Raw genomic sequence first — 26,779 nt, forward strand, 5'->3', positions numbered from 1 at the left:
GTGAAAAATTATTTCAAATAAGAATGAGTGTATAAAGCCAGTATAGAGAATTATGTTTATCGTATTGCTTTTTTAGTTTTGTCCAAATATACAGTTTTGATGAATATTAATCGGCTCACTTTTAAAACGAAACGAAAAAAAAATAATAATTTTAAAAAGTGTTATGTCCACCAAACAACCACACTGTGCGCTAGCTTGCCAGTTTATTATTGTTTACCATCACGTCAGCTGAGATGGCCCGAAAGCATCCCACAGTGAGGCGGTGCATCTTTTTCGGTTGGATATCATTTTGTGTGTACACAAAAATGTTCTTCAAATAACAAGTGGTGAGATGTTTCGTGCGTTTTGTGAATAAATTATCAAGAGCGGATAACTTGAACCTGAATCTCGTGGCACCAGCAGCAGAGCTACACAGCACACATGACGGTGAATACAAAAAAGAAACGGCAGTTTGTTTACAAAACATCGATCCTGCCGATCAAACGCCTTCATACATGGGAAAGGGAATAGCCCTGGGCAAAAAAAACAGGGAATAGAAGCATTCTTCTTTGACTGGAAATCTTTGTCTCGAATCGCATCGTGTCTCTTCCATTGTTTTCGCTGACATACAAACTTCTCCCACCCGAACATGCAGCTGGTGCAGGCTGCAAGTGCTTCACATACCGCTAACGATCGTCTCAGCTTTCATTTGCAACATATATACGCCCGCGGTTCGTTCGTTCATTCCACGCTCGCATTACCAGTCAGTTGAGTCGTGTGCGTCACAGTGCATCACCGTGTTCTTATGCTGTTTTTCGCAATGGAAAATGTGTATGAAAGGTGTGCAATAGATAGAGAATAATATTTTCCACCGTCAAGCGTTTGTGTTTGTGTGTTGTGGAAATTTAGATTTCGCTCAGCTCCCGGCGGCTGTGAGAGCGCATCGAACCATCTACTCTAGAGCACGATCAAGTGATCGCGGACCTATTCCCTTCGATCTGCAGCTCCTAGCAGCTGGTGCCTTTTTGGTGGAAGTTTCTAGTGCTCATTACGATAAAGTGTCACGGTGTCACACAACTGGTTTTGATCACCGTGCACTAAGTCGTACGTGGAACCCGGCCACAGAACGTGTGAGATCGTAGGAACAGTTGTTCAATCTTCACGGCAGTACGGGAGGAGCATGGCATCACTATCATTACCCCGCGTATTGCAGCACCGGAAATCTCCCGTTGAGATTGAGCGTGAAAATCTCGTTAAAAATTTGGTATGATTATGTTCTGTCCTGCGGCTGTGTATGTAACATATGTATTAATATGTGCTATGCGAACGATCATAGAAAATGGATATTGCTCTCAAGAACTGAACAACCCCTCCCAAGGGATGAGGGTTTGTCCACCACCTTTCTATTCTTTCGCTATTCTACGCTTCATGGTCGGAAACCACTCCGTTACACGTTTTGCTTGATAATTTTACATAAATCACCAACACCATCACAATGGCGAAACATATGGGCAACACCTGACACACGCTATGACTCAATCTCCCATTCATCGATTCACGAATGTACAAATGCTTTGTCCGCCCTACAACAGCAGCACACTAACACACACCATGCACTTTACCACCAAATGTCCCTCACGGTGTGGCCACACGGCGGGAAACGGCCGGTTCACTGTATTGTTTGATATGAATTGAACCCAAAACAAAATTAACATGTGTGTAACCGCACCATACAAAGAGAAGGGCACTTCCGTCCGGCCAAGCACCACAACCGTTTAGTCATCATTGCCATCCACTGTAGGGTGAGAGGAGTGGCATCTTCTTCGTCTCACAGCCCCCCCAACCAGGAAAGGTTCGGTTTCCTACATGAGTTCTATGAAAGGCAAACCGGAAGCTTCAATTTGCCAATCGATGAAAAATGGGCGCATTAATTGTAGATGGGTAATTATTTTTGCGGAAGTTTTATTATGTTACATTCGAATTTTAATGTGATAAAGCAGCCATATGTGTGGTTCAATGTTACAAACACACTCGCGCAATTTTTGTTAAAGGTCAAGAGCACTCAAACCGTTTTTCTATTACAGCAATTAATATGCACTGGGTTTTTGAATTAATTAAAAAAATAAATACCTAATTAATTCACCCCCACAAAGCTTGAAAAATTGGAATCTAATCGATGTTGCAACGGTTGTAAATATCACTTCATTTCGAAACGTTTTTCTTTTTAGCGCAAAGATCGCAAAGAAAGTGAATCGGATCGAATCTCTCCACTTGTGCGGTGTATGTGTGCCTCCGTTCCATTCCACTGCACGCACCACAGCGGGTAAAATGTGTGAAAATTCACCACCTCTTCCACGAATGCACCACCCAGCCTCGGGAGGAAAAGTGGATCCCATTTCCTTTCGGTATGCTAGGGTGTTGGCGGGTTTCGAAGCAAAACTGCATTCGTTTGGAATGGTGTACACTGCCATGCCGGCATGGGCTTTATTAGGCGAGGAATTGGAAAGTGCATAGTATCATATACGCCCACAAAGAGTAACTAATTTTCGTGGAGAAGAAAAAATGTTTTTTTTTCTCTATAAACCGGTGGAAAACCACCATACAAAGATCTTTTCGGATGAGGATTGCTTTTAGTACGGCAAAAGAGAATCTCTGTTTGATATATTGCGTTCAAGATCATAAAATAATAAATAAACTTTGAGAACAATAAGAGAAATTCCACACTTTCAAGCATTCGTGCACGATCAAGATCGATCGTAGCATAAATAAACCACAATCCACACAGAACTTGATACACCTGCTCCAGCTGGATGCGGTGTGTGGTCTTTAGCAATGAGTAATAAATCAAAAATCACAAAAAAGAAGGGAGCTTAGAACGTGACACACAACCATCGGGTCCATTTCCGGTACGTACGAAATTCATTCGAATCCGTTGTGTACATTCATGCTTCTAAATCGAATAAAGATTTAAGGTAACACCTTCTTGCGTGTATGTGGCAGCGACTTGTTTGAAAATATGCTCCACAAAACAGTGCGAAAGTGTTGTGAATTTTTTGTTCTCCTTATCGCCTCGTATCTGTCGAAATGTTCAGTGCTGATTAGATATGTCATTTATCTGGACTGCAAGGGCGTACAGCAATGGTTCCGTTTGTTCATCACCGTCCGGCGGATTCAGTATTGATTTTGAAAGTGAAACCGCAAGGATCATCCTGGTAGGTCATCCGCAAAGTGAAGGTACTAAAGCTGGCGAAGGGGAGGAATTCAACATCCCGATTACTCACACCAAACTATAACGTCCCGTAAGCTTTAAGCTACTTGCAATCGTTTTCGCTTCGTCTATCGATCGAGAACCGTGTGTGTGAGTGTCCCTGTTGGGTGTGATTGTAATGCTTAATTTAATTTGTGCATTATACAGCCCAGGACCAGGTGGCCTTTTGGTGAAAATGCCTTTTTTTTCTCTTCCTTCTTTGAAGTATGTTTCGAATGTCATTCCATGCAATAGATTTGCGGCCATTCGTCACATTTCATCCGGATCGTGAACTGTGTGCAGTACGCGTATCGCTTGTGTTAGACTGTGGAAATTATAATACAAAAAAAAACATTTAAAATTTACTTTTATGTGATTGTGTTTGAATACCGTAAGTTTTTTTTCCTTGTACATTTTTAACAAAACATTACTTGGCCGGTGTTAGAGAGATAAATAAAAAAAAACCACACCAGTAGTGTGATTCATTCGAACGGCTTGTGGACACTTGTAACGCAACCCCGAGATAATGGTTTCACTTATCATTTATCAGCCATTTGTTAGTGTGCCCATTCCGTTGTGTCTGTAGCTTGTGAGAAGTGTTTCTGCAAAAGCTAAAATTAAAAGTATCACAGGAAGTTAAGCAAAAAAAACGCATCCGTCTCAATCCCTTAAAAGGGGGTTGTGGATTGATAGGGATTACATTATTTTATTATTAAAAATACGTTGCGTGCTGATAAAGTAACGTAATTTGAGTGCAAAAAATGACAGAGTTGTGATTGTATTTTTAAACTTCTAATAATCATTTTCAACGCTTAAAGTATCCTATTGTTTCTACCCGTGATCGTAAGGGTTGTATTTATGAAATAATAAACCAATTAGATTCACCACCATTTTACTATCATTGTTGTATGTGTTCTGCACAGAAGACACAATGTTCTTTTCTTGCTGAACAGTAAACAATTCTAATAAGCACGTCCATTAAGAGAGTTGTCCATTAAACAAAGACTTCTCATTGTTGCAATTTACCCGCCAAACATTGGAACTACAAATTAAGCTACAATACAAGCAGCTTTCCGTCAGCGTAAACATAAGTGACAAAGTTTTGGAAGTAAAGTTCAAATTATCTGTTGTTTTGAACGTTAATTTGCGAGTGCATGGTTTCTGTTTTATACAATGTACATATTTTATATTCCGTTTTCTTCCCCACCACAGTATCTATTGTGAGCATTTCTGCACGGAAACTATTTGTAAAGCAAAGCATTTTTGACTGTAAACATGTCGCTAACGGATAAGGAATATTATAATCTGGTAAGTGTGTGTGTGTGTGTGTTTACTTACAAACATTCGTCGATTAAACTCTTCTTTCGGGATGTTAAGTTGTAACATTAATTATTTTTCTTCTCCTCTCCATTCCCATGCAGAACATCAGCATTTCCAAAGCGCTCAGCAATGTGGAAATGCCGATCAAGGTGAAGCACGTCCGGGCCGCTATCATTGGCACATTCCACAGCAACGGGGGGCATGCATTTTGGGCCATCGCCATCCGGCAACCGATACAGGACAATCGTATAGTGGCGTGGAAGTTTTGCCATCTGCTGCACAAAATATTGCGCGAGGGCCATCCACTGTGCTGTGCACATTCCATGCGGCATCGTGCCATGCTGCTGGAGGCGGGAAAGCTTTGGGGCCATCTGAACGATGGTTACGGTATCTGTATTAAACATTACACCAAGCTGCTCGTGACGAAGCTCGAATTTCACGACCGTAATCCACGTGTACCGGGTAGCCTTTCGTTGCGCCAGGGCGATCTGGAAAAGATTGGTGAAGGAGACATTAACATTTAGTAGGTGTTTATGGTTTGAAGGTGTGCATGAAATGATGATGAAACTAACATAAAAAATGGTTTTTTTCATTTTTTACAGCTTCCAGCTTGCCGTTGAGATATTCGATTATATGGACGATATCGTAGCATTGCAGGCAACAAGTCAGTATAGCACTGTGGTCGTATGCATTAGAAAAACTTGGACGGATTTTAACGATTTTTCATACGAGTTCTTTACCAACATTAAGTTCTCTTCTATAACCATCCTATTTTTGGACAAAATTCGCCGGCGTTATCATTTGATTTGTAACAGCCGCTACGAACTAAGTAGCTTCTTTCGAAGATTTGCTAAAAAACAGACGTCATACAGGAGCGAGGACGTTTTTTCTTGGTGTGATACTTCGTGTCTGCCAGATAATGTTGATCAAGGCATCTGCAATATATTCTCCTATTTAGAGAAAAGTCAGAATATCAAACAGTTGTCTCGTTATAGCCACCTGGCAGCAGATTGACATTGCCGTAAAATGCCCCAAAATCTAAAGATCAAGATCAAGGTAATAGTGTTCGCTTCGTACTCCCGTGCGGTTGGAGCAATAGGCAAAATAGTGAAAAAGTACCGGGACAAGATAAATTTTATTATTTGGAAATTTTAGTCGAGCCCAGTAAACAACCGGCAATTCCCCCAGGAAGGAGAGATTGAAGGTTCTAGTGAAAATTTTCTTTTACAATGGTTGAGGATAACCTTCTACTAAAGATCGCTGATCCCCGCCATTAGCAGTCAGAGGCTATTGATCACACAAAACTTTCATGAAAAAACTCTCTTCAATCTGTTGAAATAAGAATTTAAATCAGCCAATTTTGTTAATGCATAAATTATAGTAAAATAATCCCCTTTGTTTTAACGCGATCCTTCCATACGTTTCAGTATTTAACTCCATCACAACATTCTGCGTCAGCTCAATGACTTCGGCAGGCCAATGCCGGTTGGCACCGTTGATTCCCTGCATTCAGGATTCGAATCCCCTGTACGATATGCTTGTGCGTGTGATGTTCAAGCTGCATGCCAACTTACCCTCCGATCTGCTTACCGGTCATCGGCAGCGCTTCAATACGTTATTCCATCAGCTGAAATCATTCTACGGCCAGTCGCGTAATTTACAGTATTTCGTTAATCTGATCACCGTACCAAAACTACCGGAGGCACCGCCAAACTTCGAGCAGCAAAGTGATCTTGGCAACTATCAAACGCCCGTAGTAGTGATGCCGGACAGTGATCCGATCGACAATGAACCGGAACATCCCGCGATAGACAATCTAATAGATACGGCTGAAGCTAGCCCACCGATACCGGAGTTACCGCATGCAAACAATCACCATCAGACTGCCGCCGCACAACCGGTTGTTCCGGTGGCGCAAGTGATGGAGCTCGAACAGCTAATCCGCGAGCGGGACGATTTGATACGCCACCTGCAGATGGAAACGCAACGATTGTCCAACCATCTGAAGGCGGTTTCGATCGAGCAGCGTGATGTGCAGTGCCGGATGGAAAGCCAAATAGCTACACTTAATTCGCAGCTTACGCAGAGCCAGGGTGAGCTAACGAATCTTCGGTTTCAAAAGGAAGAGCTTGAGCTGCGTAGCCAGACGGCACCAAATCTGGAGCGTAAGTAGCATCTGTAGCAACGTGTTCTATTGTGTTTGCAGGAGATTTATTAAGGTGTGTTTCGGTTTGTTTTTTGCCTTGCCAGAGCGAGCCCAAGCGGAAGAAGAACGCGCGAAAGCCAGTGAGGAAAAGTTCCAAAAGTTAAAAACCATGTACACACAGATACGGGACGAGCATGTCAACTTACTGCGTCAGGTAAGCGAAGAATATCGGAAAATAATTTTCTGATTTAATTTAATGCAATGATTCCTCATAAATTCCTCACATTTTCGTACCGTTTCAAATATTAATGCATGCGATTTTTTAATTTTATTCGCCTTTTTTTATTGCATGCATGTGTATGGGGATAACAATCATATTATTATTTTCTTTTAAAGATGAAAATAGATCAATACAGATTAATGTGCTATAAAAAGGTTAGTAAGTTCCACAAAAAACGAGTGAAACAAAAGTTGGTAGCAAACGCTTAAAAACTGTTGTATAGAGAACTGTTTTTCTTGTTCAATTGTTCAATTATTTTAAATGTAATTTTGCTCGGTAGTGATAGTTTGTGCGTTGTGGATGAAATGTTTATAAGGGAGTTTTTAGTTAGTATAATTAAGATTGTCTTTCAACTGCACTAATATTAGCAACATAATAATCTGGATTTTTTTTCTCCCACAGCACGGAGAAATCAGTAAGCAACTAGCGTCGTCCACGAAAGTTGCGGCAGAAGCGAGCAAAGCCAAGGAAGAACTACAATGCCAGCTGCAGGAGCTCGAAGAAAAGCAAACCCTCGTAGCGAACGCACTGCAGCAAAGTACGAACGATGCGCGCCAGGAACAGGAAGCAATCGCCGAACAGCTGCAGGTTATGACGCAAAAGTGTGAATCACTGCAGAACCGCTACGATGAGCTGGAAGCATCGCGTGAAGCAGAAATAGCACAGCTTCGCACCAGCCTAGAAAGGCTCGAGGGCGAACTGCAAACGTTCCAGCACGAGCGTGACACACTGTCGAACGAGAAGGGCACACTGGAGGAACGGCTGTCCGAGATACAGAGTGAAAAGGATGAGCTTGGTTTGAAGTACGAGGAATGCTTGGGAAAGATTACCGCACTGGAGCTTAAGACTGATACGTACGCAAAGGAGGAAATGTCTTTGCAGCAAAGTGTTAATGAAAATTCACTTAAAGCACAGGGTAAGAAACGATAGGTGATGAATATATTATTGTTTTCTTAACATTTCATTTTAATTTTCTAAGCAGACTGTAGCAATAAGAGGCTTTAAACTTCTTTTTTTAATAATTTCTAATAACTTACTTACTCTTTATTTTAAAATGGAATGCCTATTTTACCATTTTGGGGTGATTGTTTTGTAAGTGGTGGTTCATTTGTACTAAATTAGCTTGTTAAACTATAGAAATAATATATTTTATTTCAAAAGCCAAATAATACTAATGTATTTCTTCGTTTACTACGTTTTATAGAACTTGCCGATCGAATTGAACAACTGCGGGCGGAAAATGATACACTCAAACAAAACTACACCGAACTCGAAGCAGCCAAAGCGTCACAGGAGGCAGAGTTCCAGCGGACACATCAGGAGGAACTGCTTCGGTTCGATTCGTTGCAAACCGAGATGGATGAAAAGCTGTCGGCGCTCGCCTCGGAAAAGGATTCGATAGTGGGCGAAAAGCAACAAACGTGGGAACAATTGTTAGTGCTTCAATCGGAAACTTCGCAAAAGCAGGCTGACTTTGATTCCTTGGAGAAAGACCTTAAATCCGTACTGGAGCAAAAGGATCACGAGCTGGAAGAGATTAATGCAAAGTATCGCGAACTGGAAGAGAAATATCAGGTATTTGTGGTGATTGATTGTTTATAGAAGAAAAACAAAAGAATATTGCTTGCACAAATCGTTCATTCTTTCCACAATCATTCGGGGGTGTGGGATCTGGTTATTATTGGCATTGGCAGTACCATTTGTGATCATATTTGCATCTTCACCTTCATCTTATGTCACACAAAACTCAGGTATGCTTGAAAGTAACATTGTTCGTGGCTAATTTTGCGACTTTACATACAATACCAAAAAACCCATACGCTATGTGTTTAACAGTACGTCATGTGTCTTTTGCCCGTAAGTGTGACACTCGGAACACGGAAACATATTTTAATGATTTCTTTTTCTTTCCCCCTTTTTTGGTGCAAACGATTATTACCGTTTGCTCGCGGATGTGTGATTGTGATTTATTTATCTGCCTGCACCTGCCTCCCCCGAAAAGAGTCTAGATGCAAATATGGAACGATTGCTTTCCGAAAAGGAAACGGTCGAATCTGATCTGCAAGATTTACTTCACCAACAGGAGCAAACGGAACAGAGGCTGCAGGCCGCACTGAAGCAACTGGCAGGGGCTGAAACGGCGTTGATCGATAGTAAAATTAGTGGCGAAACGGCACTTCGTACACTGCTGGAGGCGTGCATTAAATCGTCGGAAAAGCTAACGCTGCGCGCCATTGGCGAGAATGAAATGCCCGGTGCTGGTGGCACACCGACCTACTTCCTGATGATTGCCGAGGAGCTGCAGGAGGTGCTGACTAAGTTGAGGATGGTGCACGAGAACTATCTGAAGGATAATTCGACGAACGTGGAATCGTTGGCACGGAAAGTGATTATTGGTGCTCACCTGTTGGCTTCGGCACACGTACAAGGCATGACCATATGTAACCGATCGGCCAATATTGAAAGCGGCGAACGTAAGTATTTGTGGTATTTTATACTCCCAAACTGTTCCTGGGTTTGGCACCTTCAAATGGTAGTTACAGGATTTTCCAGTTGAAGTGATAAAGTTTGAACCATTTCTGATTGCTTTTCAAGTTGAGCTGGAATGTTTTGAAGGTAGATGTGGAAATCATTCAGTTTTTGTACAATATGAAACTGATTCTGTACCAAGTTTTCTTAACTGACACTTCAACTAGATTCAACTTGATTTCAAACAGTTGCAGAAATTTCGAGCTCCAGAGGTAAAGCTGGACCCTTTTCTGTATTCTGTTCAAGTTAACCTAGAAAGTATGGAAGCTTTAATTGAGAAAGCTTTGCAGAAAGCCAATTTAGACTATTCTAAATAACAGATCTATCGCGAAAGATTCCAGTTTAACTTGAACAGAATCCAGCAATGTGCTCAAATTTGGCTTTTAAACCTGGAAACTCTGTAATTACCAACAACATGAATGTTTATTAAACACTGATGCTAAATTGATTAGGAAATATATTGAAATCTTGAATATTTACTACAACAAATTATGTGTGACAGTAGATTTTTAAATAGTTTCTTTTGTATAAAATGGCTAGAAATGATTAAGATATGATTTTGATAACTTTTAATGATTTCTGTTAAAACAACTTATTTTTCTTGCTGCATGCATTCTTATTTCTTATACTTATTTATTCGTGAGTATTCTTCCTTTTAATTCGCTTTTTTTCTAAACGATACGAAACTTTCCGAACTGTTTGATTAAACTTAGTAAAAAAAATTAACTCTCAATATTCGCTACTCCCGCAGGTATTGCAGAAGAGTTGAAAAAACTCGGCCAATCGATCACGACCCTCTTTCAATCGCTTCAGAAAACGAGCGAATCTGGCACGGTCAGTGAGCGCATCACCGACTTGAAGGTGAAACTGGAAGAGGTAACGACGATGATCGTTGACCTTGGCAAACAGACCGATGGTACTGAGAATTTGGGCGATATGGTCGAGTCTGAACTGAGCAGCATGGATAAGGCGATCGAGGAAGCTGCATCGCGTATTCAGGTTTGTTTGCATTGAATTTAAGATAAAAAGCTTTTATAAAAAGTAACACCACGCATCGTGTATTGATCTTGCAGGAAATGCTCTCCAAATCGCGTGCCTCCGATTCGGGCATAAAGTTGGAGGTGAATGAAAAGATTCTTGATGCCTGCACAAGTCTAATGCAAGCGATAAGAATATTGGTACAGAAATCACGCTTGCTACAATCGGAAATTGTTGGACTCGGCAAGGGTACCGCTTCCGCAAAGGAATTCTACAAACGTAACCACCAATGGACGGAAGGTTTAATTTCAGCTGCCAAGAGCGTTGCCCAAGGAGCGAACTTTTTAGTGTAAGTTTAGTTTCTTTCGTTAATTTAGCGACATTTTTCAAGCACAATTATAAGGCGTTTTGTTCCCACACTCTCTCTATACAGCACGGCGGCAAACAAAACGGTCGCTGGTGGTGCAAAACATCAGCTAGATTTGGTAGTTGCCGCACAGGAGATTGCTGCCTGTACCGCTCAACTAGTAGTAGCTAGCCGCGTGAAAGCGCCCCGTTCCAGTTCTAACCTTACCGCGCTCGGTACGGCATCGAAGAACGTTACGCAAGCGACCGGGATTGTTGTTGCCACTGCAAAAGATTGTAGCCAGCGGCTCGAAGATTCACAGGACCTTGATCTTGGCACACTAACGGTCCATCAAGCCAAAACGAAAGAGATGGAAATACAGGTAAAAGTGCTGGAACTGGAACAAGCACTTCAGGTGGAACGGATGCGATTGGCTTCATTCCGCAAAAAGAACTACCAACAACCAGTGGAAGAGTAGTAATCCGGGTACAAGTATCCGAACTTCTTAGTGTAAAGCGTAAGGGGTGGATGGATGCATATGTCTTCACCGATTGTGACCTTTGTTTGTTGGCAATCAATAATGGATAACTTCAGCACGTGACAGTAAAGTAGTTTATGTTTGTTTGTAGAAGAAAAAAAAAGATTGTTATATTTATGTTACATCGGCATCGGGCCACGCATATCATAATTGGAAGCAATTAATGGCAACGATACGCAACATCGACATTATTAAGTAAGGTTTAGCATGCTTCATCAATCGTTATAGGTGTTATTAACATTATTTAAATTTCTTTTTGTAGCATTTAAGCGAATGCAGTGGAAAAAAATAAATAAAAAAAGAAACCCCCGTTATAATGAAAATGTATTACTTGCAACGAATAGGATATGTTACATACAAATAAACCATCATGATTAAGCAAAATCGAAGTTATGTCGCATTTTACTGACCCCCCCGTCCCCGTTCCATTGTATGCATGCAAACATTTGAATCTGCTTTCTGGATCACTAAAAGTAAGTTTCTAAGACGTATGTTATCGAAGTTAAAACAAAAAAAAACCGGTCCCTAACAAGCCGGTTTTGTGTTTGGAAGCACAACAAAAACAAAACCCCAACCGTATTACTAACAAGTTGAAAACATCCAACGTTCCAGAACCTGATAAACACCGATCGCCTGATCCGTGACGTGATTGAAAATATTTGAAAATAAAAAGAGAAGAAACCAAATTTGAAACAGCGGGCAAAAAAATTATCTAAAAGTAGATAATTGAATATAAGGATATGCAAATACTAACGGTCGGCAAACGAAGCGAGTAGTGTTCAACAAAAAAAAAATGGAATAATTATGTAAAGTTTGTAAGTAAGAAAAGGTTAAAATGAAACATAACATAACAGAGTAAAAGCACGAATTTTTTTAAGACGAGCTCTTGGCACAGAACGTGGCTTACCATGGTTTTATTTCTCAAATATCTAATCACACAATAAAATAGAAAACTTTTATAGCTGCGCACTAGCTCGCAAAGTAGTAAACAAAGCCCAACATACAAACAGGAGAGAAAATCGGTTTCCGCCTGCAAACCCATTCTGTAGTAACGACGTCAGTCATTGTAAGTAACGCATAGATGTAAACAACATTCTATGGAGGCTCGGCCATCTATTACTACGCCTGTGTGCACACACCTGTCTACCGCGTGGTGTATCTTGGAGCGAGCTGCAAAACTTGACCAATTCGAATGGCGCTTCATTGCCACTCGTGTATTAAATATTCAAAACAGCTTCATTGCAAAGATCGTTTTTATTCCACGTGTCAAAACGCGGGGGAGATCAATCTTTCGTACGATCGTTGTTTCTAACCGTCAAGATCAAGTTGGGTGATCCTCAGTTGTAGGAACAGTAGGTTTCCAGGGAAAGTATTAACAGGATTCAAAACGAGAAAGTTCTATTCTTCTATAATCGAACGTCTCACATACCGGCGCATACCTTCGCAGACCGGTTCTATTCTTCCATTATCATCGGGACGTCATATCGTGGATCGTGTGCGTGTTTGTGTGGAATTCATTCCACTCTGGGCCCTATCAACAGTGTCACCGGGGTCCGTCGTGCAACATTTGTTCGGACGTTAGGAACAGCGGTTTGTTCTTGCTCGGAACAAAACAGGATCTCAAAACTTGTCCCAAAGGCTTACGAGCGTTCGAGCGATCGGTGGAATGGCGTTAGAAAATAAAAATAACACTTCTAAAGGGGACGCGACCTGTTTTGTGTCCACGGTCGGGCGGATGAGACGGGATCGATTCGAAAACTATAAAAGATTCAAACGGTGGGAGGATTTGAATCAGTTTTTCTTCAAGTGCGCTTTCGACAAACCGCGTGGTGCCCGCGTTTAAGCCTTTTGTGAAGAACGTTCTTTTTGTGTGCAATTCAACTGTGATTTAACTTTGTGCATTCGTTTTTAGTTGTGTTTTTTTTTGGTAGTTTGTTTGCTAATTCATAACATTCGTTTATAACATACTATGGTGAGTGTGTGTTTTTTTTCTGTATAAGTAAATAGTGGACAATTAGTGTGCTTTGGTTAAAATATAATTTTAATGCGACCGGTTCTGTGCTTCACCTCCTTCAGACCACATACACCGATAAAGGACCCAAACCGGACGGTGGAAAGTTTCTTTCATTCGATCACATCACATTCTACGTGGGCAACGCCAAACAGGCGGCCAGCTACTATACGACCCGCTTCGGATTCGAGGATTACGCGTACCAGGGTTTGGAAACTGGCAGCAGACAGCTGGTCAAGCATGCCGTCCGCCAGAATCGGATCGTGTTCGTGTTTGTGTCGACCTACGAACCGGGCCATCGTGAACTCGGAGATCATCTGGTACGACACGGAGATGGAGTTAAGGATGTTGCTTTCGAGGTAGAGGAGCTGGACGTGATTGTGCGCCGTGCCAAGGAACGGGGCGCGAAAGTGGTGCGCGACGTATGGGAAGAATCGGACGAGCACGGTACGGTACGGTTTGCGACGGTGCAAACGTACGGCGATACGGTGCACACGTTCGTCGAGCGCCATCGCTACCGGGGATTGTTTCTGCCCGGATACAAAGCACCATTACATCAGGACGTTTTGCTCCGCACGCTACCGACGGTTGGTTTGAACTTTATCGATCACGTGGTGGGCAATCAGCCGGACTTGCAGATGGAATCGGTTGCGGCCTGGTACGAGAAGATGCTGCTGTTCCACCGTTTCTGGTCGGTGGACGATAGCCAGATTTATACGGAATATTCTGCACTGCGTTCGATCGTAATGACAAACTATGAGGAAACGGTTAAAATGCCAATCAATGAACCGGCCAAGGGTAAGAAAAAGTCCCAAATCGAAGAGTACGTCGAATACTATGGTGGTGCCGGTGTGCAACATATTGCGCTTAACACTAGCGACATTATCGGTGCCATCCGTAATCTTCGTGCGAGAGGCCAACAGTTCCTCTCCATCCCGGACACGTACTACGATCAGTTGCGCCAGCGGCTCAAGTCAAGCAGCGTGAAGATTAAGGAAGATCTTGCCGTACTGCAGGAGTTGAAAATTTTGATCGATTACGACGAGAATGGGTATCTGTTGCAGATATTCTCCAAGAATATGCAGGATCGACCGACACTGTTTATTGAAGTGATTCAACGAAACAACCATAACGTAAGTAAAGCATCAAGCAAACATCTTTCCAAACCAGATTCAAGCTTTACGCTAATGCTAAATCGATTCTACTCCACAGGGTTTTGGTGCTGGCAACTTTAAGGCACTGTTCGAAGCGATCGAAACGGAACAAGAAAAGCGAGGAAACTTGTAAAAGGGCAACGCGGAATCAGACACGACTGGAATGATATATTTTGTATGCAAACGTGCATTCTCTTTGTTTCAGCAATGTAAAATGTAACATTAATAAACGTATATAAAAGTTGTGCATTTTAATTCTGCATTTCTTCATTCGTTTGCAAACAAAGTAATAAATGTATGAGAAATATAAATTTCATAATTTATTTATTCGCAATTTGTTCGCCACGCGGCTTAACAAAGAAATAACTTAACCTACATTACAAACCTAAACCTAATCTAGGGGATAATATAGCCTAAGCAATCAGCTAACCTATGCTGAGGAGGGGGTCAAGGGAAGATAGACGGGAACGAAAAGAGGATAAAGATAGATGGAAATCAAAGAGATGGGACTTGGAGTTGAAGATAGAGCAGGCACGAATCAGTGGATCCCTGCGACCTGCTGCAGTGCGACGGGGATGAATATATAGTGGTGGTCGGGAACGGAGAGAGCGGGAAGGGACGTAGAGTGAGATCGCAGAGCGCAACGCAGGGGCATCGAGTTCGTTCAGAAGGATGGCAGCCACAATTGATGATTGAGCTCTAGAACGTCTAAGTTCTAGAGACTCGAGGTTTAGGAGTCGACATCTTTCCTCATATGACGGCATCTCAGAGGATCGAACACCAAGAGCTTTCCCTAAGGCGAACCTGGTGAACGATCTCTGCACACGCTCAATGCGGACTATATGAGTCCTAGCAGAAGGAGACCAGATAACCGAACAGTACTCGAGCACAGATCTGACCAGAGCACAAAATAGGGTCTTGAGGCAAGCCAGGTTGGTGAAGTCGCGTGCTACGCGCTTCAAAAACCGAGAGTCGAACAGGCTTTAGAAACAGTACAGTCTATATGGTGTGACAAGGTAAGACCAGAGTCAAGCCATATCCCTAGATCTTTTACAACGGTGACACGATTGACTAACACACGATCAAGGGAGTAGGGAAACATAATGGGAGAACGTGAACGAGTAAACGAAATCACATTACATTTATCTGGGCACAATGAAAGTGCGTTGTCATTGCACCAAACCGTGAAGCGGGTTAGGATCACTTGCAGAGAGGTGCAATCAGCAAGAGACGAGATAGGGTAAAATATTTTAATGTCATCCGCATAACATAAAAAACAGGCAGATGGAAGAACAGTAGTAATGTCATTAAGGAAAAGTAGAAACAATAAAGGACTAAGTACACTTCCCTGAGGGACACCAGCATCGGGCGAGAACACAGAAGAAAAGAGGTTGTCAAATTTGACGCGATAACAACGACTATGGAGGAAAGAGCAGAGCCAAGCCACAAATGTGGGATGGATGCCCAAACATAGAATTTTTTTAAGAAGGATAGGATGGGAAACGCGGTCGAAGGCAGATTTAAAGTCAGTGTAGACGGCATCAACTTGCGATACCGTCTCAAGCTGGGTAGATACGAAAGAGGTAAAACACATGAGATTGGATGTAGTAGAACGTCTAGGGACAAAACCATGTTGTTGGGTAATAATAAAAGGACGAGAGAGATTTAACAGATACGAGTGAACAATTGACTCAAACACTTTGGATATAGCGCACAAAATTGAAATACCACGGTAGTTGGTAATACAGGAAGGATTACCTTTTTTGCGGATAGGCACAAGCCAAGCTTGTTTCCATAACGAGGGGAAAGACGTCGAACGCAAAGATTCATGAAACAATTTAGTAAGTAAAGGAGCAAACAAATAACGGAAGTTCTTAAGAACTGATGCCGGGATTCCATCCGGTCCCGGATTGTAGGAGCATTTCAGCGCACTCAGGGCGTTGAGGACAACGTCTTCGTTGATTACTAGTGGAGGCCCGGCAATCCAACTAGTATGTGAAGAATGAGAGTGACTGGACGATGAGGTAGGTAGTACATTAGAATGTGAGGAGAAATTATTAGAGAAACTGAATGTAGAGAGCTGAGAGAAACTGAATTAGAGAAAATAAATGTAACAAAACGCTGGGTGGCCGCTTCTATAGAAAAAATAGCCACCACTGTATATTTAGGAAGGAAGATAGTTTTACAATAAGGCAACTCACGATTATGGCCGTTCGAGTATGGCTAATTGGTTACTGTGGTGTGGGAAGAAAATCAGGATCCCAAAACCCGGATGGTGTTTCATGCAGCAGAGCTAACCGGCAGCTACGGCAATGGCGTGGTAATTTCGTACGTGCGGCATCATTCGATACGCCACGTGCGATGTAATACTTGTAAAGCTTCATACAATCATTACAAAAAGCTTCTCTCAGTTGTTCTATGTTACGATTGTACAGGTGGTTGATCCCATCTGATGGTCCTCCAAATTCGGTATTAGTGCTAGGAAACAAAATAAGTGCAAATCGTGTTTTAATCCTTAATTGTTTGCTTCCTCTTATTTCTATACTTACCGTTGCACATTGTTGCTTAAGGTGGAACTCATTCCTAGTCCCGCCGTTTCCTTGGTGCGTTTCGTTTGTTCGTTGTGCAGTTCGGTAATAAATTCATTATTTTCATTTTGTGATTCAACCACAGTTACGATGGACTGTTGGCTAGGTGGCGGTATAAGTATAATTTCATTCGATATCGAATGTTCGTTACTGCTCTGCTGGTGCTGGTTCGTAACATAATCCGTCCGTTTAATAGCAGCAAGTTGCTTTTCGGGCTGTGACACAAGTTCCTGTTTTATCTTAACCGATATATCCTTTACAATGCGGTTGATTGATTCAACACCAGGACAATACGTTTGATTAATATCATCAGTTTCATCATGCTGAAGCAAAGCGCTTTTATTTTCCTCCCCAGCTGTGGAGTGTGCTTTAACAACAGAGCTTTCCATAGTCGCTGATCGATCGCTTTGTCCTTTGGATATTAATGTGGATTGCTTTTTCATTCGTAAACTTCGCAAAAATTTCGACTTATTTGCCACTGATGGTGGTGTTGGTACAACAAAATCGCTTAACATAGTATCATTTACTACATGCTCAGGTTCGTTTCTCGGTGAGTGTTTGTTTTGGCGGGGAAAGTTGAGCTTTCCTTGACGGAAACGTTGATTACTACCTACCGCCAGCGAGTGGAACCGTTTAAGCCCTGTTGGTGTGTGTTCTGCGCTGTTAGAAGATTCTGGTTTTTCTTTACACTTTTTACCGGTCCACTTGCTAGTTGAGGTGGGTGTAACTGCCGAAGGGACGATCGGTTTTCGGTCAACCGCGGGAAATGATTCGGCAGCAAGTTTCTTCGGTGATTTAATTTCATCCACAAACAAAAGCTTTGCTGCACGTACGATTGACGCCTTCGGGCTTGGTTCATTTCGAGGAGAAAGAACTTCCCGCGCTGGCTGAGCGGGTGTAGGAGGAGTTTGGGTCAGAGCGAAGAATGGCTCGTCCGAATCTAATATATTCTGATCCAACTTCGACGACACATCCGAGTCCGATTTGTGTGGAAAAAAGGTAGAATCTTCCAGTGAGGACACATTTTCTTTACACGCCGTATGCGATGAGTCCAAAGACTGCACTTTGCGTTTCTTTACCGGTGAAGGAGAATGGCACAAATTCACGGATGTATGCAAGCGCTTCTGTTTCTCTGCTATTTGTTCCTCTAGTGCTGCTAACTGTTTACTTGCTTCTGTTTGTTTTTTGTGAATTTCTGTAAATGCGGGAAATGGGATTTCATGTAAATGCGCATCGCTTTATTTTGTCCTTGCTTACCAAAAGTGTTTTCCAATATGCGATCAATGTACAGGAATATATCGTCCTCTACTTGGCTGAAATTGTTGTATTTCAGGAGTAAACTGCACAGATTGACCATGTTTGCACGGTTATCACTTCTCATGATTACACTTTAGCGCATTTTAAGCGACGATTTGGAATGCGCATGCGAAACTACCGTGTTGTTTACTCTCTGGCCTATTCCACAAGCCCGCACTTTTTCCTATGTTAAAAGGGGTAGGGTACAACAGGTAATTAAACACGCACAATTGTAAATGTTTATATCATAATTTAACAGCTGCAAATCAGACACCAATAAGTGCATAATATATGAATCAACTCTCTTAATTTTATTTTGCATTAAATTTTTTAAAAGAACAACGCAATTTGTTTGAATTTGCAGGGAAATTTACATTTCGACTATCCTACCCCTTGATTGTCAAACCAGTGACATTTCCGATAGAACATGAAAACAAGCAGTTTTGTAAACAAAAATAACGATAGCTTGGTGAAAATTCTCTGAAACTCCCCAAAAACGTAAAGGATTTTGATTAAAACACGTTAAATTAAGATCAAAATGTCTTCGCCCTCGGACCAAAACCCAGCGCAACCAAACTTTACGTGCTACAACGACAAAAGCCCACCGCTGTATCCAAGCACGGATCGGTTTAATCCGCTAGGTTTCAGCACACCCCAGCAGCGAGGAAATTTTACAACTCAAGCAAGAAATTATTATTCCGTTCAGCCGAAGCACATGCTGCCGCGTGCCAAAGGTTCTGATGGGCGTTACAGACATAGGCAGGACAACAATCAAAACCAGAATCGTTCAAGCCATTTCTCCCAAGACCAGTCTCATAATAGCACAGATCAAGGAAATGGCAATTTTCATTCCGGTAAGCGGCTTGGGTTTGGTCACAATTGGAGAGGACATCATAACCGAAACCAACGATTCGGGGGACACACCCGACCGCAACACAACTATCGCCAAAAGCAACAAGTACATGAACCAGCACAGTTCGAAATACGGCAATATACTAATACTTGTAATTATTTCTACAGATACCAGAAGCATATAATATTGGAGACTATTTTCACCCGTCCATGCTGGAAGATCCGTGGGAGTATTTGCAACGGAAAGGCACTCCATCCTTTGATCGGTCTGTGAAGAAAGATTCGCCGGACAGAGCCGATGAAGACCGTGGCGAATCAGCTGACAGTGACGATGGAGTTTAGCAAGGTAGCTTATAAGTAGAGAAAAGGATAACCAGATCTCTCAATACTACGCTGGTGCAATGGACGACGATGTACAAAATCGACTGTGTACAAAAACCGTGTCACAAAATCAAATTAATTACCACAACAAATCGAAAACAAATTAAATAATTGAACATAAAACGATGATCTCATTGTAAAAATGAGCAAACATGTAGATGGTGTAAATATAACTTTTTTGTTGTAATATCACCATTTTTTAAAAAGAAAATTGTACCCACAAAAGAGTATCGAAATAAAAGCGACAGATTTCCGTGTCGTATTTTACCACAAAAAACGCTGATGAACAAAAACTAATTTTTTCTAACGATATTCTTACATATATTCGACTAAATATACAAAACGTTCTCTGTAAAAGCAACTTTGAAGTTCCCACGGCTTCTAAAACAGTACTTAAACAGCATAGACGTTGAAAGGTGAGAAGCACTTTTTATCGATAAGCACATGAAATTAGTAAGATAATAAGAGTAAAATCGTTATTATAACAACCTATTTCTGAAACTTTTATTTGAAAGGTTCCGTAACACACTAAAAGGTTTGTGTAAAAACATATTAAATAATACAAAGAGAGTATTGTATCCAAATAATTGGTAAGAGTTTTAGGCAATGTAATAAATTCGCAGTACAGATCAGTATTCCATCTGCGCCAAATTCAATCAACATTACAACCATTTGTAAATAAAAAAAAACTCTACCCAAAATACGTATCTGCCTTGTTAAGACCTCAATAAAAGTGTGACGTTTAAACGCTGCCTAACAACTGCCGCCAGGGAATGCAGTTGCTGCTCTTCGAGTGTGTGCGTGTCGCTTGCATTCCAGCCATAGCCGCCGTTATGTGGTGGTCGCTCAAGCCGCAGGCATCGAAACCATGATCAATGACTGAAGGGACTGCGTACAGTTCGTGTGCAAGAGCCCACTGCGGAAGATCGGTTCGTTGTGCATAGTTTTCGTGTGCTTTTTTTTTCTTTGAAAATTGTGGAAAAAAACATAAATCATAAAAGTAAGTGCAGTTGTTTACAAACCACCTTCCTAGGTGTAGCGGTATTTGTGTGTAAAAAGTGTTAAAAACGGTGTTATTGTTTAAATGCGCTTTGATTAATCTGTTCTAAAATGTGATAGAATGGTGTACGCAGCAAAAAAATAAAATAATAGCAAACCATGTCGGGTTTTTGGTGTGTGTTTAAACAGAAAAAAAACGTCCCGAGCATAAACCAGCATCCTTTGATTGTGTAACTCGCATTCAATACAACAACTCTGCAGTGTATGTAATCCATGCGGTCGCTATGTGTGAAGGGTGTCCGGGTGTTGAAGGGCGAGATCGTCAATTTCAGGAATTCTGAACAAATTCCTGTACCTTATCGATGGTTCGATCGGAATCGGACCCGTACCAGCGCATTACATCCACTGTGTGCTTATGCCCCCCTTACATGCTGCTGATTGCCGGCCATTCTATCTGCTTTGCCTACTGCACGGGTCTTTGCTTCTTTGCGTGTGCCAAACCAGCTTGAGCGCCTTGTTTGCCGTTTTTTTTTTTCTTCCGGCGCTCTTCTTTCCCTCTCTATCTCGCTCCTATTCCGGTTGCTAATAGAGACGCAAGCAACGATCAAAAGAGCTGATCGTTTGCATCTTTTTACCGAGGCCATCCATTGCGTGTGTCTGTCGCGCAAGATGTTAAACTAAGTTTTCGTGAAACAAATTGTACTGAAGTTCAGAAAAAAAACATGGTTGCATTTTTGTGTCCGTGTGCTGTCTGTACACATGAAAGCCGAATTTAGCCGTCGCTTGCAGGAGTGCGTGCAACATAACAAAGGAACCGGTGTTTTTTTTATTACTCCTGGCATCTCCTGCTAATATACAGTCGCTAATGTTTTGTTTTATGTGCCTGTGTTAGTGAAATTAGTGTCGTTTGAAACGAGCGATGCAATGTGAAGATGCTGTGATACGTGTGCGTGTGTTTGTCTGTGCGCGTCTGTTTACGCTGCGCGTCTGCAGTAAGAAACGAGACAAAAAAAAATGAATGCATTCTGCGCTTTTGGGCACGAATGAAAGTGTGTGAGAGCAAAGGATACTAAACTGTTACGACCGCGTGCACAGATGGTGCACGTTTGCGTGGTAACTGTGAGCCGTGTTAGTGAGATGACTGTTTTAAACAAAAATCGCGTTCTAACGCGCTGATATGCATCTGATCCGAAACGTTTGCAAATGTTTGCTGCCAACCTCCCGTAACGTAATGTGTGTGTGTGGAATGCAAAAATATGCATTCTGATGCATATTGCATGTGTTTTTTTGTTGAGGCGAGTAAAAGGACGTGATAAGCCAAATTGATGACAGTGAGTTTTGCATTTAGAACGAAACTATGGTTATTTTTTTCGCTTCACTTTGCTTTATTTAAATAGTGGAGAATGCATTTAGAAAAAGAATCAATAACGTTAAACAAAACCGATCATTCCCGAGGACTATTATATTCCTCCCATACATACGTTTGATACACCATTGAAGGTGAACGCGTCAAAGATATGCGTCTGCCCAAATAAGAATTCTCCCCCCATTCCCGTGAGGCGGCCCAAAGAAGGTCCGAACTCCAAACCCTCCCCCTCCCCCCAAAGAAAGCACGGATCAAAGTGGAAGAAGGAAAAAAGCCGGTTTACTACTACACGCCAGTACCACCACGCTTCTTGGTACGTCACACATTCCGTAGTTGTACATGCTTCGACCGTCGCAACTTGGCTCCTCTCAATGCAACGACCCCGTTTCATGTTCATGGATTTCAGTAAGGCCGGTTCCCGAATATTATCCCAGGGAGGGATTCCGTGAACAACAAGATGGCAACGGTTTCTAAACTTCTGTTTACTCTCGATTTATCCCATTTATTCGATAGAAGAAACCGCCGAAGAAAGATGAAGATTAGCAAATAGAAAAGAAGAATATTTTTAACTTGCAAGCAAATATTAACAATGCGTAAAATATTTATTATACTGATTGGAAATATTTTTTACCGGGGAGATATCCACTTTAAAACTTACTGAAAAGGTCATTTTCAAAATTCGGAAAAACAAAAATTATATTTAATATCAGTATATCAAGGAATCAGTAAAATAAAAAATACGCGAAATTATTAGAAAAAAAACACATAAAACTTGACATTTTTATAGACTTTTTATCAAACCACTGGCATAAACATAAACAAATCTGTGTTATTCACTAATATTAAAGAAAACAGTTTAGGTTAGGAATTATAGCAAGCTGAAATTTGATAATTAAATTTTAGAACAAAATGGCGAACGCTCATCTTTGAAAAAGCGCTTTTTTGTCGGAAAATTTGTCAGTGTTCTGATTGTAAAAAAAAAACAGCAAACAATTACAATTATTAGTAAATTAAGTAAAGTGTTTAAAGTCGATGATCAGGCCAATTGGTTTTCGAAACTTCAAGTAATTTTGGGACCTAATTTGCAAAACATTGAACATAATCGATTTTTATATAAGAATGAGTATTTGAACTGTAATTTCTTCTGTCAATACTTTTCGGAAAAATGCAATAATATTTGTGTTCTGGTTCGATCGATCAGGTTGTATTCCTCGATCAGAAAAAAACATTCCATAATTTCCGTAAAGAAAAAAAAAGAAATGCATCTATCCAAAACAACTATAAATGCACTTTCAAGACACAAATCAGTGCCTTCAAACTGTGCCAGGAACGATGTATTTAACTGCATCCTATAAGCTCATTTGTTTATCATCAAGGCGGCTTTTTTCTTAAAGACTCCCAACCTCAGCCTCCCTAGGTTCCTCTGTGCCCCTTTTATAACGGCCCACTACTGTACAACAGCATCCAATCAAACAGTCGAACAGTCGTTGGTTTAGGAAGGGTTTCCTCCCCTTTGCTCTGTTTTTGGTTTTCCATACAACCCCCAACCCCATCCCCGCTCTCCCCACAACATTCACACCACAATCGATCGTTGTTGTTGTTGTGATTGCGGTCCGGTTCTACGGACCATTTTTAGTCCCGGTGCCTTATGGGTGCGATCAGATACGAAACTGGCGATGCAACGGCGACGTCCCGACAAACGGGCAAGATCATGTCGATGCACAATGGAGAAGAGAATATGTACGTGTGTGTGTGTGGAAAGGGGGAGAAGAGGGGAGATGAGGTTAGGAAGAATGGCTTTTTCTGGTACATGGCTTAACTCCCAACTGGCAGTTGGCCATGCCAACCATTTGCATCGCGCCCACGAAACGTTCTCTGCCCCGTGTTTATGATGCGCTCTCTCGATCTCGGACTTTTTGATGCTCTCCTCGATGCACTCGCAAGATATAGCAGTGCATCAAAATAAAGCCAAAAGGGGGAAAGGCGGGCTAGATGGTGGGTGGTAGACGGGAAGCAAAGTTCAACGATTTGTACACAAAAAAGGGCGATGCTTTTGTATGCGTTCGTTCTGGCCGATGTTTGGTGCAATCTGCGTTTGCGTCATTTACGTCGGGTTTGTCTCTATAGTTGATGAACTGCTGCTGCTGGTGGTTCTGTGCAATGTTCTCCTCCCACACTGAAAAGGGGGTATTTGTTTTGTCGGGTAGTCTTTGCTCCCTAACACCATATGGTATCGTATTTGAACATGAAAGCTTCAGTTTAGTACACGATTCCTTTGTAGCTGATGAGTTTGCTGTGTTTGTTGTATGGAAGTAAATCCATCTATAAGTCGTTTAGCTTAAAAGCAAATATTCTGGTTTATTATGTGTGAATATGCTTAAAATATTTTATAGCAATTCTAGAAATAGTAAACTTTCAGATTCTCTGATTTGAAAGTTAGCTATGTGAGAAATTCTAAGAACATTTTAGCACAGATTAGTTTGATGGCTTTAAAATGGAATTTTTGTTATTCATTTTTTACAACGTTTTTTTTCACTGTATTCGTTACTTGGCTTCGGTTATTCTCAAAATACTTAAAAGACACTGTTATGAACATTTGCGAGCATAAACTGTCTTGAACGCAGGGTTTATCATTTCATTTTAAGTGACAAAATAAATTTTCATTTCGGGAAACTTCATCAAAAAATTCAACAAATGATGGTCACCTCATTTCCTCGGATGTAGAAAACATTTGTTGAAAAACTCCTTTACAGAAATGGAAAATTCTTTCAACTGTTGAAAAAATGAGGTTGAAACCCTGTAATAACGATTCTTGGGTACAAATGTCTATGTTCTTTATTGTTTTTGTACATTTGATTTTTTATTTTAAAACTTTTTAATTTTTTTATTTTTTTTTTACATAATCCTAAAACCTTATGTATGATGATGTCGGTTTTCATTTTTGTCATACTTTTAAAATAAAATATTAAAAAAAAATCCCAAAATTCACCTTTTTTTAAGCTACCAGAGCGTACTATCCCCTTACAGGGAAACACACATGATAAGCTGCGGAGAGCCCACTTTTGGAAATCGCGCAAGCGAATATGAAAGTGCGGAAGGATGATACGGAAACACCCAATATGTTAGCAAATCGCCCAATATAGATACGAAATCGCGTGCAATTGATATAAAATGTCAGATTGGCGAGGCGGATTGAATGCTGGGTATATACTTGTCGGTTCGAGAGTTGAAAAATGTAAACAAATATTTTAAAATAATTTTTAAACTATATTACGTAGTTTGTGGTACGGTGGCGGTGGCCGGCGTACCTTTCCGAGATCGTTCTTTAAGCGTGCGTATTAAATCCAACTTCGCGCGCCACGCCATAAAATTGTGTGGCGTACATTTTCCGATCCTCGATGGTCGTCGGTGCGTTACGCCGCTCCGGTATTAGCTTCACCATCTTCAAGGGGTAGTTGAAGCCTTTTATTTCCCTCGCTAGGGTGGTAGTGGAAACTCGCACACCGTGTTCCTGCAACAATTTTTGTGCGAGTGATTTTAGCGTCACCGTACAATCGTCATTGATCCAGCATTGAATATCGCTTATGGCTTGCTGCGATAATATTTTCTGCCCATTGCCACCACGTTTCTTGGCTTCGACCTGAAATGCTGTTTGGTATTTTTTGACAATACCGTAAACTGTCGTTAGTTTTATATTCAGCATTTGGCTAATGGCAGCATGAGTTGCTCCATTTTCATACGTTGTTACCACGCGCTCTATCTTCGTTGCTCGTAGTCTTTCGACGTCGAAGTGCTTGCACTGCCCCGTTCGCACTTTGAGCTAGTTCAGAGCTTTGGCTAGAGCTCATGTTTGCTTATATAAAATTAAAAATTGCCGATTTTAGTTACAGTTAGTTTGCCTCAGTCCTTTGCTCGATTGTAACTTACTTTACTCTTACACGGTACGTTCTTGAAGCAAAAATTCATCGGCAAAGAAATTACTCCTTTCGTACTCAAGCGCCTGCAAGACATGAAAAGGCACGGAAATTTTAAACTTTTACACTATTTTAAATGAACTATTGAACTATTTTAAACGTATACATACCTTCAGGGGCATGATTGTATACACCAAAAACTAACGTACGTTATGCTATTTTGTAAATATCCACAAAGCACACAAAATTTGCCAAAGATTAATCCGTAAAACTGTAGACGCTTCGCTTGTAGACCAATATGAAATATTTTCTATATCCCAACGAATTTTAGCCTTCTCAACAGAACAGTTTTGAACACGGGTGTATATAGGCACTGGTTTAAATCTCCAATTTGAATTTTAGCATGTTTTTGAAATACAGTTTACAGTTATAGTTCGCAATTTCAGTTTGAGCGAGATAATATTATAATTATATTATTAAACAATAATTTTGATACGATTTTCGAATGCACCAACTACTTAATTTAATTAAAAATTATTTTAAAAATATTTGTTTACATTTTTCAACTCTCGAACCGACAAGTATATACCCAGCATTCAATCCGCCTCGCCAATCTGACATTTTATATCAATTGCACGCGATTTCGTATCTATATTGGGCGATTTGCTAACATATTGGGTGTTTCCGTATCATCCTTCCGCACTTTCATATTCCCTTGCGCGATTTCCAAAAGTGGGCTCTCCGCAGCTTATCATGTGTGTTTCCCTGTAATTTGCACCATTTAACAATATTTTATAGCAATAGAAAACGAGCTATTCCGCCGATCTTTCCTAACCTTTCGCGATACAATTCAGT

At 41.1% G+C, this 26,779-nt stretch overlaps 5 protein-coding genes across 16 annotated transcripts in view; 4 read left to right on the top strand and 1 right to left on the bottom strand.

The window, feature by feature from the left end:
• The first annotated feature begins 212 nt into the window (after positions 1–212).
• LOC125770418 (huntingtin-interacting protein 1-related protein) lies at positions 213–11,752 on the top strand. Of its 10 annotated transcripts, none has more exons than XM_049439970.1 (13): positions 213–426; positions 4,439–4,534; positions 4,648–5,069; positions 5,149–5,210; positions 5,974–6,711; positions 6,797–6,906; positions 7,089–7,127; positions 7,375–7,888; positions 8,177–8,547; positions 8,975–9,446; positions 10,253–10,500; positions 10,575–10,828; positions 10,913–11,752. In XM_049439970.1, the coding sequence occupies exons 2-13, from the start codon at positions 4,502–4,504 to the stop codon at positions 11,301–11,303; spliced, it is 3,654 nt and encodes a 1,217-aa protein (XP_049295927.1). In that variant the 5' UTR covers positions 213–426; positions 4,439–4,501; the 3' UTR covers positions 11,304–11,752. The 10 variants fall into 10 exon arrangements, with proteins under 10 accessions (XP_049295927.1, XP_049295936.1, XP_049295937.1 ...); XM_049439979.1 differs by lacking the exon at positions 213–426 and adding an exon at positions 492–1,243 and having other exon boundaries at positions 8,252–8,547; XM_049439980.1 differs by lacking the exon at positions 213–426 and adding an exon at positions 493–1,243 and having other exon boundaries at positions 9,056–9,446.
• On the bottom strand, positions 4,897–18,610 carry LOC125770452 (uncharacterized). Of its 2 annotated transcripts, XM_049440115.1 has the most exons (4): positions 18,374–18,610; positions 17,078–18,311; positions 16,730–17,006; positions 4,897–5,034 (listed from the first exon to the last, which is right to left on the bottom strand). In XM_049440115.1, exons 1-3 carry the CDS (start codon positions 18,495–18,497, stop codon positions 16,760–16,762), a joined length of 1,605 nt encoding a protein of 534 aa, XP_049296072.1. In that variant the 5' UTR covers positions 18,498–18,610; the 3' UTR covers positions 4,897–5,034; positions 16,730–16,759. The 2 variants fall into 2 exon arrangements, with proteins under 2 accessions (XP_049296072.1, XP_049296071.1); XM_049440114.1 differs by lacking the exon at positions 4,897–5,034 and having other exon boundaries at positions 16,634–17,006; positions 18,374–18,609.
• LOC125770477 (4-hydroxyphenylpyruvate dioxygenase) lies at positions 13,142–14,783 on the top strand. The gene is made up of 3 exons (XM_049440165.1): positions 13,142–13,335; positions 13,440–14,507; positions 14,587–14,783. Exons 1-3 carry the CDS (start codon positions 13,333–13,335, stop codon positions 14,659–14,661), a joined length of 1,146 nt encoding a protein of 381 aa, XP_049296122.1. The 5' UTR covers positions 13,142–13,332; the 3' UTR covers positions 14,662–14,783.
• A 195-nt stretch (positions 18,611–18,805) lies between the features above and the next one.
• Positions 18,806–20,239, top strand: LOC125770511 (uncharacterized). Its single transcript, XM_049440211.1, has 2 exons — positions 18,806–19,370; positions 19,433–20,239. The coding sequence occupies exons 1-2, from the start codon at positions 18,951–18,953 to the stop codon at positions 19,604–19,606; spliced, it is 594 nt and encodes a 197-aa protein (XP_049296168.1). The 5' UTR covers positions 18,806–18,950; the 3' UTR covers positions 19,607–20,239.
• A 65-nt stretch (positions 20,240–20,304) lies between these two features.
• LOC125770422 (formin-like protein) overlaps positions 20,305–26,779 on the top strand; it is a 31,475-nt gene continuing 25,000 nt past the window's right edge. For both annotated transcript variants that reach the window (XM_049439986.1, XM_049439987.1), the window contains exon 1: positions 20,305–20,645. The gene's annotated coding sequence lies outside the window, so the exon portion shown is untranslated. The remainder of the gene's footprint in view (positions 20,646–26,779) is intronic.

The sequence above is a fragment of the Anopheles funestus genome, chromosome 3RL (genome assembly GCF_943734845.2).
Source record: "Anopheles funestus chromosome 3RL, idAnoFuneDA-416_04, whole genome shotgun sequence".
NCBI classification, from domain to species: domain Eukaryota; kingdom Metazoa; phylum Arthropoda; class Insecta; order Diptera; family Culicidae; genus Anopheles; species Anopheles funestus.